The sequence below is a fragment of the Pogoniulus pusillus genome, chromosome 35, assembly GCF_015220805.1.
Source record: "Pogoniulus pusillus isolate bPogPus1 chromosome 35, bPogPus1.pri, whole genome shotgun sequence".
Classification (NCBI taxonomy): domain Eukaryota; kingdom Metazoa; phylum Chordata; class Aves; order Piciformes; family Lybiidae; genus Pogoniulus; species Pogoniulus pusillus.
The window spans coordinates 9,922,543-9,940,821 of record NC_087298.1 but is presented as its reverse complement, the minus strand read 5'-3'; the positions used below and the strand labels follow the sequence as shown (position 1 = coordinate 9,940,821).

Below are 18,279 nucleotides of genomic sequence, written 5' to 3'. Positions count from 1 at the left end.
CGGGATCGAGCACACCCAGATGAAGGAGCAGGCAGACCAGTCCCTGCTCAGCTCATCCTCCCCCCAACTCTCCTGTGACTTTACAACCACCTGCAGCCCTTTGCAAACTCACTCACACCGGGCAGGGTTATAAATCACACTCCTGGCTGTTAAGAGCAGGAGAAAAGGGATTGCTTCCTGCTGCCTCGGCTTCAGCTCTGAGCAAGACAAAGCCTGCTCCTTGCAGTTACAGCTGCTAATGGAGTTAAGTGCCGTGAATTAGCTGTTTCCCCTAATCCGCTGCCGTCAACAGGTCTCTTAAGTGAGCGCTGCTACTATTACTATCTTTTTAACTGCTTGAAAGAGCTCATCAAGAGCTCATTAATCAGGCGTATCACCAAGCCAAGGCAGGGACCAAGGTGAGCCAGCACCCAGTGACAGTCATTAAACCCATCACCCCCTTTAGTTTCGCCTGTGCAAGCCCCCAGCACACGCAGTGCCAGCTCCAGCCGTGCCCACTGCCTGGCACACCTCACCAAGTCCTGATTTATTGGAAAGCAGCTGCTCCTCTCTGGCCACAGAGGGGCAAACAAACCTTTAGTGAGTGCTCATGCTGAGCTGATAGGGCAGCACATCGGGAAGGGATTTTAGGAGACCCTCATTGCTCAGGAATCCTTCATGCTGCTACTCACTGCCTTTCACAGCCAGCCTGGCTGCTAGTGGAGAAACACCCTGGTGTATTAAAGGCATAGCACACCCTTGAGTGCTCCTCAGGGCTTCTCATGGGCTCCCTTATCAGGCTTAAGTCAGATTTTGAATTTACAAGGCTCTTATGTGCAAAAAGCAAGCACAGAGTGAGAAATTCATCAGCCCAGGCAGGACAGTTGGGATAAAATCTCACATGAGCTGTCAAACTTTGCACGATTCTGCAGTGAGACAGTAGCTGCTTTCTGGTTTAAGTTTCCTTGGAGTGACATGGCAGGAACCCACCAGCAGCTGCCTGGTTTGGTGGCTGGCAGGAACTTAGTGACAGGCTAGGGGTGGCTGATCTGCTCCAAGAGCTTCTTCAGGATCTCCTTCATGTTGTCAAAGCACCACAGCCTGGACAGAGGACAGCCTGGTGGACCCATAAAAGCCCTTCCAACTGCAGAACTGTCGTGGGCAGAGCCAAGGGGCTCCATGCTGCATTCACCTCGTCCCCACTGGTGGTGATGGAAGGAAAGAAATCAGGAGTCTCGTTCAGAAAAGAAACAATGAGCTCTTGCCAACCACTTGCAGGCCTGTCCTCTGCAGACCCCGTGCCTGCCTGAGTCCTGGCAGGATGTCATGCGCCAGGCAGCACCACAGCAGAGGTGACTACAACCAACAGCCTCGGTGGGGCAGTCACTAATAACCTCTGTTAAGGCATTTGGCACTGGTCAGAATGCCAAGGGGAAGGACACCCAGGTAGGGCTGGCAGTGCTGAGCAAACCCAGCAGCAGCAGTGTGAGCACATCACTCCTCACCAGGGTGTTCCACAGCATCACCTGAAGAAAATGCTACAACACAAATCACAGACTCACACGATCCCAGAACAGTGGGAACTGGAAGGGACCTCTGGAGATCACTAAACCCACCCCTCCTGCTAAATCAGGGGCACCTGCAGCAGCTTGCCCAGGATCACAATGCCCAGGCAGGTTTGGAATCTCTCCAGAGGAGGAGACTCCACAACCTCTCTGGGCAGCCTTCTCCAGGGCTCCAGCACCCTCACACCAAAGTCTCTCCTGCTCAGATGGAACCTTCTGGGTTCCAGTTTGTGATCACTGCTTGTCCTGTTACTGGGTACCACTGAAAAAAGACTGGCCCCATCCTTCTGACACTGTGCAGTGCACCCAGAGCAGCACCTGTGCAGTTTCAGCTCATCCCAGATGCCCCCATCTGGGGACAGCAGCAGGGACAGGAGCTGAGCCTGCATCTCCCCTGCAGCTCTGATGCTCATGGGGACCTGCCAGCCTGAGGGGCAAGGAGGGTGCCCAGCAGGGGCTTTGCACCAAACCTGGTGCATGCTAACCAGCCTTATGAGAAGGGAGAAGGGACAGCCAGTGCTGAGGAGCAGGCAGAAGGATTTAGGAGCATGGTGTGGAGCAGCAGCCACAAGATCTGTAACACAGCTTTAATGCCTCTTAAAATCGATCCTTTCCAAAGCCAGGCTTGGCAAATAACTTATCTGTGCCAGGGCATAAATCAGCTGGCACAACTGCTCATGACACTGCCCCCACAGGCTAACTGCTCCTTCTCCTTATTAAAAACGCCCAGGAAATGCCAGGAGCTGGCCTTCAGCTCAGTGGGGAGCACTGGGCACCCCATTCATTAGCATCCCTGAGGACCCAGCACATCGAGGCGAGGGAGACTTCATGGAGCACGATTCCTCTCCCAGACATTCGCCTCCGTACCCGAGGAACAAACAGCAACATAAATCTCTGTCGCCAGACAGATGGTTTGCTGATCTAGAGCAACTGCAGCCCACCTCGAGACTGTGAATATAAATGCTGGTGAATAAAAGGATGGAATGATTAGAAGAGATCTAACTTTTTTATGACAAAGTAGCCCAAGTGTTCATCCATCACAAGGGCTGCAGGAAGAAGACGAAACACTTGGAAAGCAGCTAAAGCAGGTCCTGGGGAGGAAGGAGGGTTATTTATCACTGCAAAGAGATGAAGAAATACAAGCATGCAGGAAGAACATGCTCCTGTGCAGACTGCCTGTCCTTGCTGCTAACCAGGCTGAGCCCCTGGAGCTCTATGGAGGTCCACAGTCATGACCCCAGTGATGTCCTGCTCAGCCCTGGCACACATTGTGGCCAAACTTGCTGGGGCCCTGAGCGCTGATCCAGTTGGTGATGTCCCTGCCCACTGCAGGGAGGCTGGACAAGATGCAGCCCTGCCAGCCCAGTGAATTCTGTGATTCTGTAACCATCCCACAGGGATTCTGTCTGGAGGAGGAAGTAGAGCAGAGCAAGGGCTTGCATGAGAGGGACCAGGGCACTGCCACTCCAGTGCTGGCTCCTGTTTTGCACATTAATCCAACACCTCAGAGCCAACCCACAGCTGAACAAGTGAAGGCTTTCACCAGGCAGCAGCAACCAACAGAAAGTACCGAAGCTCCTACTCCGTTTCCAGCTGAGGGAAGGAGATGATATAATCTAAAATAAACCCTCTAATTTTCTTGTCAGTTAACTTCAAATACAAATCAAGCTAAACTCTGACTGCTTTCCCACCCCAAAACACACACCCCCTGACAGGCTCTCCCTTCACAGCAGCTCAACCAAACTGGACCATTCAAACTGCCCCTTCCAAGCCGCCAGGGTTGGGCATCCCTCTCTGCCACCAGGCATCCTTCGTGCTGGCTCAGTGTCCCTCCCATTAACCCAGCCCCAGCCAGGCAGCACAGTGTCAGTGCAGCTTGGGCAGTACCCGTGGGTGCAGGCAGTGGATGCTGTGCAGGAAGGGAGCAGGCAGAACCTTGCTCCCTTCACCTCGTTTTGGCTGAAGCTCCCCAGCCATGCAGATGATCACCACAGCACAAGTTCAGTTGCAAGCCCTCGGCTTGGAAGTGTAATTACTGCTATTATGCACTTCATAATGCCTCAGCAATTTCATTTGCTTTGCTCAGTTATTTATTGTACTTTATTAATCTAAGATTAGAGGCAATTTGTTCCAAGATGATGAGCTCCCAAAAAAAGACACAATAGTTTGTTCAGAGAAGTGCAGGTTGCAGGACCAGGAGGAGCACAGCCCAGCTCAGCTCAACCGGCACTAAAATAGCCAGGGAGAGGCACAGCCCCAGCTCTGTATGTGTGCCTTCCCCAGAGAGCTGGGGACAAACAACCCCCCTTAAACCATGTAAACCATGAAAAACAGCAACCCACAGGCAGCCCCACGCTGGGGTAATGCAGACAGATGTACCCCCTGAGCTCTGCACACCCGGGAGGCTTACATGAGCAGTTGGGCACAGGCAGGTCCCCTCTGGGCCCTGAGGCATGTGACAGCTGCTGAGCATGGCATGAAAACTGAGACAGAGCCAAACCCCACTGGCCAGCCAGGAGAGTGAGCTGCCACTGCTGTGCCAGGACACCGACCAGAGTCACCCTGCTGCATTCCAGAGAAGGGCTCAGGGCAGCAGGGTGCCAGTTGCTGCCAGCTGGACACTGCGGAACGTCAGAGGATGCTGAGCAAAGGCCAAAAGCCACAGACCCATAGAAACATTGGCTGGTTTGGCTGGGAAGGGACCTTTAAAGGTCCAGCCCCCTGCAGTCAGCAGGAACACCTGCAACTACAGCAGGTTGCTCAGAGCGCCAAACAACCTGACCTGGAATGGTTCCAGGGATGGGCAACCTGGGGCAGTGTCTCACCATCCTCATTGTGAACAGTTTCTTCCTTGTATCCACTATAAATCTCCCTTAGTTTGAAACCACCACCACCACCACCTTCCTTGTCCTGTCACAACAGAATCTGCTAAATAGTCTGTCCTCATCTTTCTTACAGACCCCTTTAAGTACTGAAAGGCTACCATAAGATCCTTCCCAAACCACCAAATCAGCCAGCTTGAGGCACCTGCTGATGGCAACCACACAGATTACCCTGACAGACATCCCCTGCAGCTGCCAACCTCCTGTTTTGCTTCAGAGATGCTCTTTCCTTTCCTTCCCCTGTTTCCTTGATGACAACAGACATTTGGATACAGCCAGATGGTGACACCAAGTTGAGTTTTGCATACAGGACACCACCTCTGTGACCTAAGTTGCCATCTACCCTGAGGTGAACAGAGGATGGGGGACAGCTACGACCCTTCCCACCGCAGCTCCTGGCTTGCTGGTGCACTAGGCTGATCCCAGCACAGGGTTTTAGGATGGAAAGGGGGAATAACTGCATGGCTGGCTGCCTGCCAAAGTGAGAAACAGGGAACAAGCTGCCCCTAGGCTCACCAAGCAGTAATTGAACAATCAGTCAAAGGAGGGGAGCTGTGGGCTTTGACAAGGCAAGCATGTAAGGGAACAGCTTCATGGAGACACAGAATCATCCAGCCCCCCCATGGTGTGGGTTGGAAGGAACTTCTGGAGATCATAAAATCAAGCAGGTTGGAAGAGACCTCCAAGCTCATCCAGCCCAACCTATCACCCAGCCTTGTCCAACCAACTAGACCATGGCACTAAGTGCCTCATCCAGGCTTTTTCTCACCAGATCATCCAGCCCAACACCCTGCTGAGGCAGGGTCACTCACAGCAGCTTGCAGAAAACCACCTGGGGCTGCACAGCTCTGGGAAGCATCTCCCACTGCAGCCTGGAGTGTCCCCTGCATCCTCCCTGTGCACCAAGCAGCCTGCAACTGGAGCTCTGCAAAATCTGCTGTCTAATTTTGCTTCAGTGCCTCATCTGCAGGCTCCAGGCTGGGCTGGGAGCTCATGGTGGCCTGAGCAGTGGTGCTCAGAGGGTGCTGCAGCATCATTTGCTCCTTGGGATGCACAAGTTCACCCCTCCTGCACGGAAGCCCTGCAGGATTGATGCCATGCTAGAAGGCAAACAGGGCTGGACATGTAGTCAATCTCCCCCCAAGCCAGCATGCTCACCAACACCATGGCCTGGAGCTTCCTCCATGAATGTGTCAGCTTCCCCAGGGCCTTCTCCAACAGCCCTGACCATCCCTCACTGCAGCAGCTTCTCCAATAGAACTCTGACACTGTTTTAAAACAAGAAAGCACAAAGCTGCTGGAGAGGGACTGGGAGCTGGCTCATATCTCCTTGCTCTGGGGGTAGAGCATTCCCTCCAGCCAACACAGCTGACCCATGGAGGGAGGGGGAGAGGAGTGGCCTGTGTCAGGGCAACGGGCTGGGAGCAGAAGAGCAGGTTCCAGCACCTGGGAGGCACCTGATAACACCTGGGAGACCAGTGGGAGAGGCTGCCTGGTCCAAAAGGTCAGCTGCTGCAAAGGGGAGACCTGACCACTCTCTAAGACATGCTCTTCTCTCCATACCTTAGGAGATGTGATGCTGAAGCCACTCCCCACTCTTTCTGCAGAGGCCCAGGCAATCCCCATGGATCATGGCAGCAGCCATGGTCTCTTCTCCCAGGCACCCAGGGACAGAACAAGAGGACACAGTCTCAAGCCATGCCAGGGCAGGTGTAGGCTGGATGATAGGAAGAAGCTCTACACAGAATGAGTGATTGGCATTGGAATGGGCTGCCTGGGGAGGCGGTGGAGTCACCATCTCCAGAGGTGTTTAAGAGGAGGCTGGGTGAGGCACTCAGTGCCATGGTTTAGTTAATTAGAAGGGTTAGGTGATTGGTTGGACTCCATGATCTCAGAGGTCTTTTTCCAACCTGGTTAATCCTGTGATTCTGATTCTGTGATTAACAAAAGTGAGTCTCACAGCAATAGACAAGCTGCACAGGGAACCAGGCTGCTGTGGCATGCATTCCCCCTAGGACCAGCTCAAAAACTTGTTTCTTCCAGATTTCATGCATTTACCATGGGAATAAATGTGAAAAAGAAAAAAGACAGAAAAAAGAAACAGGCAAAAGAAACAGGGAAGAGAAACAGGCACCTCCTGCTGTATTATGGAGTGTGATTGTTGCCCAAAGAAAGGAGAGATGTTGCCAACCACTCTGCAGCAAATGAAACCCAGTAGGATGCCAGGTAATGCCACCCTAGCTCCAGCAGCAACACTGCAGTTTTGCTTTCTGGGGGATAAAAAGCCAGCTGTAAGCAGCCACTTCTGCAAAACCCTTCCCAAGCCTGAGGCTGGCTTCACAGCCCAGTCCTCACGGCCACCTGTCTCACTCTGTGAGATGGGCACTGCCCTGAACTTGGTGGGATGCAGACAGGGCAGGAGGCACCACAACAGCTCCACTGAGCTGGGAGTTGTCCAGCCCTGGCACAGGCTGCAGGAAGGGCTTCAGGAATCTGCAGTAACCCGAAAGAAATCTGCTGCTGGACTACTCGTTCCTAGTTTCTGTTTGCCTGGTTGGTTGGGATTGTTCCACTGGGAGGACACTGCAACGGAACTGGGATTTTTACCACTTCCCCACTCCCTGAAGGCAGACAAAATCCCTCTGCAGCTCCATTCAGCAGCTCATTTGCAGGCACCAAACAGAGTGCTGGAGGCAGTGGGGCTGCTGTCACAACTTGGACTTAAAGACCACAGAATCACAGCACTGCCTAGGTTGGAAACGACCTTTAAGATCAAATCAAATCATTATCCTAACACTGACAGGTCTCTGACAAAATCCTAGCCCTAAACACACAGCTCTCTAATCTCTTGAGCTGGGGGGGGCACGACTCCACCACCTCCCTGGGCAGCCTGTTCCAATGCCTGAGAACCCCTTCAGTGAATAAATTCTTCCTCATTCCAATCCAACCTTCCCTTGGCACAACTTGAGGTCATTTCCTCCTGTTCTGTCACTGTTACCTGGTTGCACAGACTAACCTCCACCTCACTCCAACCTCCTTTCAGGGAGTTTAGAGAGCAAGAAGGTCTCCTGAGCCTCCTTTTCTCACGACTAAACACTCCCAGTTCCCTCAGCCACTCCCCACCAGCCCTGTTCTCCAGACCCTTCACCAGCTTCATTTCCCTTCTCTGGACCTGCTCCATAACCCCAATGTCCTTCTTGGAGTGAGGAACCCAAAACTGAACCCAGTATTCGAGGTGTGGCCTCACCAGGGCTGAGTTCAGACATCTCCATGCAAGTACTCTCAGTGCCAAAGAGCAAGGGGTGGTGATGCACTGCAGGGCTGGCCCTGGGGCACTGACCAGGCAGCATCTTGCTCTCCTCAAAACCCGAGTTCAGTTCTAGGGTGCCTCCCCAGGCAGGGAACCCTGGCATGGGACCATCCCAGGGGATGGCACTTGCATAGATGTGTGCACTATGGCAAGGTGGCTCAAGGAGAGCACGTGTGAGAGAAGACAGGGGAACACTTAGGGGTTTCATTCCACGTCTGAGTGCAACCCAACAGAGCTGTCTGCAGCAAGCTGGAGAGTGGTCCCTGGTCCACAGCCTGCTTCTAAAGCTGGGAGCTGAGCCAGGTAGGACAGAGAGCCCTGCCAGCTGGGATGTATTGTCACACAGTCACAGAATCATTTTGGCTGGAAGAGACCATTACGATCTCCAGGTCCAACCTGTAACCCAGCACTGGTAATAGAATCACAGAAAGATCTGAGTTAGAACCTTTAAAGCTCATCTAGGCCAAGCCCCTTGCACTCAGCAGGGACATCTGCAACTACAGCAGGTGGCTCAGAGCCCCAGACAACCATCCCTGGGACAGTTCCAGGGATGAGGCACCTCTCACCTCTCTGTGCAACCTGGGACAGCATCTCACCACCCTCGGTGTAAAAGATGTCTTCCACCTCTCCAGTCCAAATCTCCTTCTTTTAGTTTAAAACCACCACCACTTGTCCTGTCAGAAAAGGCTCTGCTAACATGATGGGGGGGAGCTGATCCAGGTCACTCCTGTTGGACCAGAGACCTCTTGCTCATCACTGTGCAAGGACACACATCCTCAATCCTGTGCTCTGTAAGGACACGCTCATCCCTCAAATCATCATCCAAGGTCTCAGCAGCCTCGTGGAGGCACGGAGCAGCCCCAGCCCTAGCCCCAGGCTGCTCTTGGCCAGGCAGTGGCACCACTTGGCCTTAATAAAACAACAGTAATAAAGAAGATGAAAGGCCACAAAGAGAAGAGGCACTGGAGTAACACGCTGTGTTTTGTTGGGCTTATTTGTTTTGCAACATTGGAGCCTGACAATTCATGAGCCTGCTCCTGTAATTGCTGCTGCTGATGAATCTGGATTGGTTAATTAGAGCCTGCACAGGGAGCTCATCGTTAATGGATAATCATCAATTTGCTGCCAGGGACATCACTTCTTCCCCAGGAAACTTCTCTGTCTCTGAGGGTAGCCAGCTCTCCCCACGGTGAGAACCACTGCCCTCTCACAGGGGTTTGCTGGTTGCACACACAACTGCTTGGTGCCAAGAGCAGCAAAAGACCAACCTCATCTGGCTTTGGATATTTTCTGGTGCTGACTGGAAATTTTCACCAGTAGTTACTTTCAGGGTGCTTGAGCATCAAGCTGTCAGCTCTGCTGTGGTGCTGTGTTTGCAGCAATCTGGGGGGTTTATCACCATGAGAATACAGCAGGACTGGGATACTGCTGACTTACACAGACACCTGGATGTGTTCCTGCATGCCCTGCCCTGGGTGATGCTGCTCTGGCAGGGATGTTGGACAGGATGACCTCCAGAGGTCCCTCCCAACCCCTACCATTCTGTGATTCTAACTACCCAGCACATCTGGTCCACAAGACTCCATGCACCATGCACCACCCAAACACCACAAGGGGCTTTTGCTCTCTGGAGAGCATGGTTGGCTTGTCCCTGCTGGAAGAGTGATGGTGCCGGGGGCCAACGGTGTCACAGCAGCCCTCACCCCCTCCCCAGCTCCAGCACGGGGAAATGCATGCAGTGAACTTACTGTGAGAAGGAGGAATCCATGCTGAAGTCTTCAGCGTGAGGCCTACAGAGTGAGAGCATCACAGGAGGTGAGGGACAGGTACAGCTGCTGGGCACAAACTGCTGGGACAGCCAGAGCTGTGCCATGGGGAACGTCAGCATTGGAGAGACAACGGCCCAAGGGCTTGCCTGGGGGCTGAGGTTCCCAGGCTGGGGACAGTGGGGACCTGGTGATGCTTTGGTGGCTCTGGCAGTGTGCAGCTCCTTTAAGGTCTCAGTTTCACAGATAAAAGTTTTTTTCATGCTTTTTTTGTGTGTTTTTTAACGAGTCTTCCAGAAGCATCACTGATCTGTCCCAGATCCCTGTCATGTTCTGGGGCAATTTAGATGCTGAGGGATGCTGCTTTGGGTTGGTTTAGGAGCCAGACATTGGGTTTCTCCTACACAGACCTTCACAGAGTGGATTTTACAGACCCTGCTGGTGACCAGGAGGAGGGAAACAAACGAACAAAAGGATAAAAGAACAGAAAGGAGTCATGGAAGTAGCACAGGAGGCCATGGCAGGGGGAGAAGGAACGACATGAAGATGTACAAGAGTGGGTAGAAGGAGAAGGGACTGTGCTCGTGTACTGTGCATCCTACAGCACAGCACTAGGGAATGCAGCTGAGAAGGAAAAAAACTCCTCTTGCAAAAATGAAGCTCTCTATAAGACAAACCCATCCCCATGGGTGGCTGTGGGGTCCCCACACCATGGGCACTGGCTGAACCTGCCTGAGCTGGAGCTGAAGCCCTCCCCTGCCTCCCAGTGCCCTCATTCCTGCCTTTATTTAACATGAGTCTGGACAACTGAGAAATACAACCAAAGCAAAGAGGGCAGCTGCAGCTCATAAAGGCTTTTCTTTCCTTTTCCTCTGTGCTTTATGTGTGCACAGCACTCCAGCATAGTTCAAACTAAATAAAAGCAATAAATACACATTTTAATTAATCTGCAAGTCCAAGGGAAAGCTTCCTCATCCCTCAGCTACAAGGCACACAGAGCTACCTCCCTACAACATGATTTACTTTCCTACTATTCTGCTTCTATTATCTGTGCAAAGGCTGCAAGGAAGAGCTCATCACCCCACAGCTGAACCTCCTGCAGAGAGCACAGCCTGTGCTGGCAACAGCCACCACTCTGGGTGACACTGACAGTGATATCCCCCCACGTTACACTCAGAAGACCCATGGGAGATGCTCAACTTGGGAAGAAGGGAGCTGGGGAGCTGGCGTGGGTGCCGCAGAGCTGCTCCGTCTAGACAAGCTGCTCCCACACAGCCCCACGTCCCAACGAGCCTGTCTTGGGGAGCTGCTCAGGAGGTGCTGGGGCTGCTTGTGGGGAAAGCTGGGGACTCCCAGCTCTGCTCCGCAGGCTTAGCCCTGGCCAAGCCTCTGTCACTGCTCCTGGCCCCTGAGGAGCATAAGGAGGGTCCTGCAGACAGCCCAGCAGCCCCAAGCTGGAGCTACACACCCAGGCTGCCCAGGGCAGTGTGGAGAACCCACCCCTGGAGGTGTTCAAAAGCCATGTAGACATGGCACTTGGGGTTTAACAGCCGTAGTGGTGTCAGGGTGACAGCTGAACTCAATGACCTTAGAGCTCTCTCCAACTGAAACAACTCTGTGATCATCCACAAATAACCTGCTTCCAGAAAGCAAGCCACAAACTTACCCTCTCTGCCCTGATCATTTTTAGCTTGCTGGTGTGACCCGCACAGAGCAGTAAGGTAGTTCAAACCCAAATGGTCTCTTGTGTCATCTCCCAGCCATAACGAGCCTGGAGGGGAGGTCTATCAGCTGCCCTGTCCCTCGGAGCAGCCCTGGCAGTTATTAATGACAAACAAGCCCAGACTTGCTCCAGCTGCAAAGCAGAGGCAAGCACAGCCCCAGGAAGCAGCCCTGCTGTGGATCAGCCTCCCTCCTGCCAAACTGGATTATCCCACATGAGCACCAGGGGCCCTTCGAGCCCCTCCATGTGCATTTGGTTTTGCACAGGACCATTTTATGCCTCGCTGAGATGCTTATGGGGAAGAAAGAGCAAATGATTTTGTTTTCTCCTAACACACTGCCAGCTGGCAACCGGGAAGCCTGCACAGACAGGGGCTTGTTTCACCTGCAGCTCCCCAGTGCAGAAGAACACTCTTGAAAACCAAACAGCAAGAGAACATTTAATCAAGCAAGGGCACATTTGGTCTGGTTGATTGGATAGGGCTGGGTGCTAGGCTGGACTGGATGATCTTGGAGGTCTCTTCCAACCTGGTTGATTCTATGAACTTGATGGGGTCCTACAGACACTAGAAGTCTGGCATCATTGTGGGTCCTGGAGCACTGGGATGAGCTGAGATGCTTCCTAGGACACCTGCCCCATACAAGCAAGCCAGGACATGAATAAACATCCCACTCACAAAAAAGGCACCACGAATAAAAGGGACTCCAATGGGACAGGCAGACCATAAACCTCCCCAGCAGTAGCTTTGGGCGCTCTGTGCCACAGTTAAAGCACACATGATAACATAGTAACAACGAGGGTGACTTCAGCTTCCAAGGGAATGGATTGCTTTGTGCAGAGCACAGAAGTGGCCCTGAGATCATAGAATCAATCAGGCTGGAAGAGATCTCCAAGATCATCCAGCCCAACCTAGCACGCAGCTCTATCCAATCAACTAGATCATGGCACTAAGTGCCTCAGCCAGTCTTTTCTTGAACACCTCCAGGGACACTGAAACATCTCCTTCTTCCCACCTGTCACCCAAATGCTCATAAGCAGTCCAAATGTTGAGAAAATATGAAGGAAAAAAACCCAACAAACCAAAATGAAACCCACCCAAGCTCCCCCAAATCACTCCACTTCTCATCTGAAGACTTGTTTGCTAGGTCCCCCCAAAACCTTGACAAGTAGGAGTCTAACCCAGCAGGGGAGAGGCTGTACAAGCATCTTCCCTCTGCTGCTCCTCATCAGTCCCAGCCCAGCCTTTGAGGACTTCTCTGCAGAGTCACTTATCTGACCATTAATGCAGGTTAACTGCTGGAGGGGATTAGCAGAACAGTGTGAACCCTTTTGTGCAGTGTCACTTGCAAGAGAAGAGTAGATTTACAACAGGCAGAATTAAAGCCACTTAGCTGAGGCAGGAAGGTTCCATGGGCTTTTAATGGGCTTTAGATAAGCTACTTTAAATCCACTTCTTAATTCCATCCAGATCTGCCCCCCCTGATTACCTTGTGCAGATAAACCTTGACTCATTCCTACCATGGACAAGAACTCTGCCATAGGGAGTGAGCTGAACTTTCCCTCCCCTCTGGAGTCCAGGCTCTGTTACCAGGACAAGGAAAGCCAAGGCTCCTTGTCTTGGTCCTGCAAACCATTAGACCACGATGCTAAGCTCTCAGCTGGCTCCAGCAGCATCTCCTTGAGAGCAGGGCAGAGCAGGGAAGGAGGAGAGAAAGGAGAGGAGCAGAGGGGGAAGAAACTTCACAGCTACAAAGACAGGCCTGTCAGTGCCTTTCAAGCTGCAGCCCTTTCCAGAATGGAAAGGTTTTATTAGAAGGTGAAGAGACAATGGTGCATTTATTATTAGAACAAAAGCCACTAAAAAGAGTTGGTTATGTACAGGAGAGAGCAATCTCCTGCCCACCCACACTGCACAGCAGCTCCTTGGCTGAGCAGCCACCTTTTCAACCCCTCCTGCCTCATGCCACGCTGGGGGTTGGAAGGGACCTCTAGAGATCATCTAGTCCAAACCCACTGCTAAACCAAGGGCTGCTTGCCCAGGAACACAATGTCCAGGCACGTTTGGAATCTCTCCAGAGAAAGAGACTCCACAGCCTCTCTGGGCAGCCTGCTCCAGCACCCTCATGGCAAAGAAATTTCTCCCCCTCTTCAGATGGAAGCTCCTGGGTTCCAGTTTGTGCCATTGCTCCTTATCTTGTCCTTGGCCACCACTGAAAAGTGTCTGTCCCCATCCCCTTGTCTCCCACTCTTTAGCTCTTGCTGAGCACTGAGAAGATTCCCTCTCAACCTGCTCCCCTCCAGGCTAAACAGCCCCAGGTCTCTCAACCTTTCCCCTCCTCACAGAGATGCTCCAGGTCCCTCAGCATCTTTGGAGCCTCCACTGGGACTCTCTTGAACTGGGGAGCCCAGAACTGGAGCCTGTACTCCAGATGTGGCCTTACTAGGGCAGAGTAGAGGTGAGAACCTCCCTCCACATGGTGGCCACACTCTTCTTAAGAGGCCACTTGCCTTCTTGGCCACAAGGGCACATTGCTGGCTCATGATCTTGCTGTCCCCTCAGCTCTGGCTCCAGCAGCTCTCCTGTCTGGGCAGGATCTGGGCTGCAGACCTGGTGCCCTTTGCTCCTGGGAAGGAAAAGCAGCCAACCTGAGCCCTAGCTCCTCTCCCAGCTCTGCCAGGGCACTGCAGGACCTGGGTGGCATTTGGCTCATCTGCCTCACGCAGATCATTAGAGGCTAATACTGTGCCTGTGCTTCAACTGCTCTAGGTGATCAGGTGGAGAAAAGCACAGCAGCAGCTCAGCTGGGCTCACACAGAGATCTGCTGCCTCCCAGCCTACTCCCTGCCAGCTCCGTGCCTGCGCCACTGCTTCTTGATTTTCCTGAGAGGCATTTTGATAAATCAAAAGTAGTAAAACTTCACTTTGGGTCCTGCAGTTCCTATTACCTTCAAGTGAAAAAAAGAAAATAACCCTGCTTTCACTAAAAGCCCAAGGAAGTTTCAAAGACACAAGTAATGACGCTCAGCTTCAGGCTGCTTAATCACTACCTGCAAGGCTCAGAGGCATTTTGAAACCAGAGGCTGAACAGCACTAAATTTGATGACTCTCCTCTGGCTCTGAGATTCAGTTTCACTCCACTTCAGCTCTGAGATAGAGAAGAGAGTCATCAAATTTAGTGCTTGTTAGCTCCTGGTCTCAAAATCATCTCTGAGACAAGGGCAAGGGATGGGGGTTAAGATGAACCAAGTGAGGTAACTGCTTGAGAAGGCTCCCAAAGCATTGTTCATCCTCTAAGACACGAGATGCACCACGGTTCCTACCATATTGACAGTGAGAAACTCATCCCCCAAAATAGCCTGATGTGAGAAGGACAGATGGGAGGAGACAAAAAAAGAAAGTTAAGAGGGGGAGAAGAACAGAGCAAGAGGAAGGGGACAGGGAGAGGAAGATGCCAACACATGCGTGCTTAGCACGGAGGAAGGACAACCTCCCTCCCTGGCTGCGGGACAGAGCAGAGATGACCCCAAGGAAGGGACTCCAGCTCCTGGTGCTCTTGGACTAGAGGAAGCTCAGCAAACTGTGCTGCTGGGCAACCAGGAAAGGTACCAACTGCTTCAGGCAGACACTGACAGTTGTCTGATGTCTGAGGAAGTGCTACACGAACAACCCCCACCAGCAGCAATGCATGCCATGCAGCAGGCATGCAGCACAGCTGCCCTCACATCGATGGGCACCTCAAGGGGCTCCTCATCAATCACAGAGGTGGTTTTCCTTGGCATTCCTTCTGCAAAATCTACATCATAGAATCACAGGATCACAGAATCGTTTAGGTTGGAAGAGACCTTCCAGATAATCAAGTCCAGCACTACCAGGTCACTACTAAACCCTGTCCCCCAGCACCACATCTACACAGCTTTTAAATCCCTCCAAGGATGGGGACTGCATCACTACTCTGGACAGACTGTTCTAGGGCTTGACAACTCTTTCAGGGAAGAAATTGTTCCTCGTGTTCAATCTAACCCTCCTCTGGTGCAACCTGAGCCAATTTCCTCTTGTCCTATCTCTTGTTACTTGGGAGAAGAGACCAACCCCCACTTGGCTCCAACCTCCTTTCAGGGAGTTGTAGAGAGCAACGAGGTCTCCACTCAGCCTCCTTTTCTCTGGGCTAATCACCTCCAGTTCCCTCAGCTGCTCCTCACCAGACCTGTTCTCCAGAACTTTCATGAGCTACATCATCCTTCTCTGCACCTTCTCCAGCACCTCAACGTTTTTCTTGTAGTGAGTGGCCCAAAACTGAACCCAATATTCAAGGTGCAGCCTCCCCAGTGCTGAGCCCTGGTCCTGGCTGGCCACACTACTGCTGATACACCACACCTGAAATAAACAAGTTGCAGAGCCAAATGCAGCACTGCCCATTGCAGCCAGACAAGCCATGCCCAGCCCAGTGCCCAGCAGTTCCTGGCATGCTCAGCAATTACCTTCCAGAGTTTTTGCTTTCCCAGAGGAGTGGGAGCTGCCAAGCCAGGGCACTGGACTCTGCTTGCTGGGCAAAAAAAAAGCCCTAATGCACAGTGTCAGAAAGCAGTAGGGGTTGGAAGGGACCTCTGGAGATCACTGACTCCACCCCCCCCCGCTAAAACAGGGTCACCCACAGCAGCCTGCCCAGGATCACAATGTCCAGCTGGGTTTGGAATCTTTCCAGAGAAGGAGACTCCACAACCTCCCTGGGCAGCCTCCTCCAGGGCTCCAGCAAAGAAGTTTCTTGTCCTGTTCAAATGGAATGCTCTGGGTCCAGCTTATGCTCATTGCCCCTTGTCCTGTTACTGGGCACCACTGAAAAGAATCTGGCCCCATCTTCATGACCTCCACCCTTGAGCTTTTGCTGAGCATTCAGAAGATGCCCTCTCAGGCTGTTCTTCTCTAGGCTAAACAGCCTCAGGTCTCTCAGCCTTTCCTCCTCACAGAGATGCTCCAGGCCCCTCTGCATTCTCACAGTCTTCTGCTGGACTCTTTCCAGTAGTTCCCTGTCCTTCCTGAACTGAGGAGTCAGGCACATCTGGCCTTTCCTAATGAGCTAAATGAGTCCCTCTCAAGTGCCTGAGACTTGCAGAAGGACTGTGCATGATCTTGAAGCAGGGCTGTGGGACCCCACTCCATCACAGCCCCACATAACCCCAGTGGACAGACTGGCAGCTGGTGTCAACTCAGATGAATGATCATGGCTGGCATCTTGCTCCCACTGCAGGCAGGAAAGCCTCCACTGGAGAAGGATAATGACAGTGTCATGTCCTGATGGGACCTGATTGGGAATGAGTGACCTAAAACAAACAGAGCAAAAGCCCAAGTTTGGAATGCAGACACCCTTGGGTGAGGCTCCTTGTCTGCATGTCAGTGCCTATGTAGGGCACTGAGATTCTCAGTGGCTTTGGCATCTCACCAAGCAGCCGTGGGAGGAACCCAGTCTGCTCCCCTCAGACACATGGCTTCAGCTCTGCTAGCTCAGGGGGTACCATCATCCCATGCCTAGGAGGCAAACACTTCCTGTCCAAGTGTGCCTGGGCACAGGGATTTGTGGGACAGGGGCCACAACCACAGGAGCAGCCCCTGAAACACATCTGAAACCAGCAGGACAGAGCTCAGACCTGAGCCCTGGAAGGGTCATGGTGATGTGGGTCTAGTTCCTGTGCAGAGGAGTGGGGACAAAGTGGGGAGGATGAGCAGAGAATCACCATGGTTGGAAAAGACCATCAAGATCATCAAATCCAACCATTTTCTAACTGCCAGGAAGCCTACTCCACCATACCCTCCAGCACCTTACCTAGAAGGCTTTTGGATACACCTAGGGAAGGTGATTCAGTCCTGGTCAGCCTGGTCCAGTCTTTGAGAACTCTTTTGGTAGAGAAGTTTTGCCTAATGTCTACCCTAAACCTCACCCAGCAAAACTTGATGCCATTTCCTCTTCTCCTATTCATTTCTGACCTGGAAGAAGACATCAGCCCCACCTCACCCCAATCTCCTTTCAGTGAGTTGTAGAGAGCAATAAGGCCTCCCCTCAGCCTCCTTTTCTTCAAAGTAAACAACCCCAGCTCCCTCAGCTGCTTCTCATAAGACTTATTCTCAAGACTCTTAGATTCAGGTTGGACTTGATGATTTCTTTGGGTCCCTTCCAACCCCTAACATCCTGTGATTATAGAACCATAGAGCTGCTAGGGTTAAAAGTAACCTTTGAGACCACCAAGGTCAACCACTCACCCAGAGCTCACAATCCCACCACTACTGCTGAGACACTGCCACTAAACCATGTCCCTCAGCACCACATCCACACACCTTCAAAATCCCTCCAGGGGTGGTGTCTCCACCATCTCCCTGGGCAGCCTGTTCCAATGCCTCAGAACCATTGCTGTGATGGAAGGAGTCTATTCTGATAGCCAACCCTCACCAGCTTCACTGCCCTCAGAGCTCAGGGGCCATTCCAGTGCAGCTCTGGGCTGAGCAGAGGCAGCAGCCAGGCTGAAGCCCCAAGCCACAGCCCGGGCTGGAGTCTGGCTGTGTTTATGGATGGCTCTGTTTAGTGTGAAGGATGCCAGCTGTCAGCTCGCTGTGCTGGCAGCAGGATCTGGGATCCTTTCCCGTTCATCAGGATCAAGCAGAGCATTTACATAGTGCCCTCATAAAGGGGAGGCAGCAGCCCAGCTCCCTGCATGCTCCTTGCTGTGGTCTTACACTGGAAGCACGCTCAGCATTACACAGCAATGCTCTCTGCTACAGGGTAAAGAAGTGCCCAGGTGAAATGGCACATAAGTGGTGCCACCCCCTTCAGAGCTGGTGTCTGGAGGAGCAGCCCAAGGAAACTAGACCCAAGGCTGAGAGCAGAGGCCACCTGCCCATGGGGATGCTGGGCATGGGCACACAGGCAGGCTGAGTGGTTGAATGCCAGCTCTGAGACCAGCCCACGGTTTGGTTACTGCTGGGGGAATGCTTGGAGATGCCATGCTCCAGTTCAGGCAACCATCACAGACCATCAACACCCTGTCAGCAACAGCTGTGTGGCAC

General features: G+C 52.5%; 1 protein-coding gene across 11 annotated transcripts in view; it reads right to left on the bottom strand.

The window, feature by feature from the left end:
* KCNT1 (potassium sodium-activated channel subfamily T member 1) overlaps positions 1 to 18,279 on the bottom strand; it is a 101,740-nt gene that overhangs the window by 31,239 nt on the left and 52,222 nt on the right. For 4 of the 11 annotated variants that reach the window (XM_064171444.1, XM_064171447.1, XM_064171445.1 and 1 more), the window contains exon 2: positions 9,485 to 9,526. The exons of the other annotated variants lie outside the window; for them this stretch is intronic. In XM_064171444.1, the coding sequence (XP_064027514.1) occupies positions 9,485 to 9,526 (42 nt within the window). The remainder of the gene's footprint in view (positions 1 to 9,484; positions 9,527 to 18,279) is intronic. 11 annotated transcript variants of the gene reach the window in all.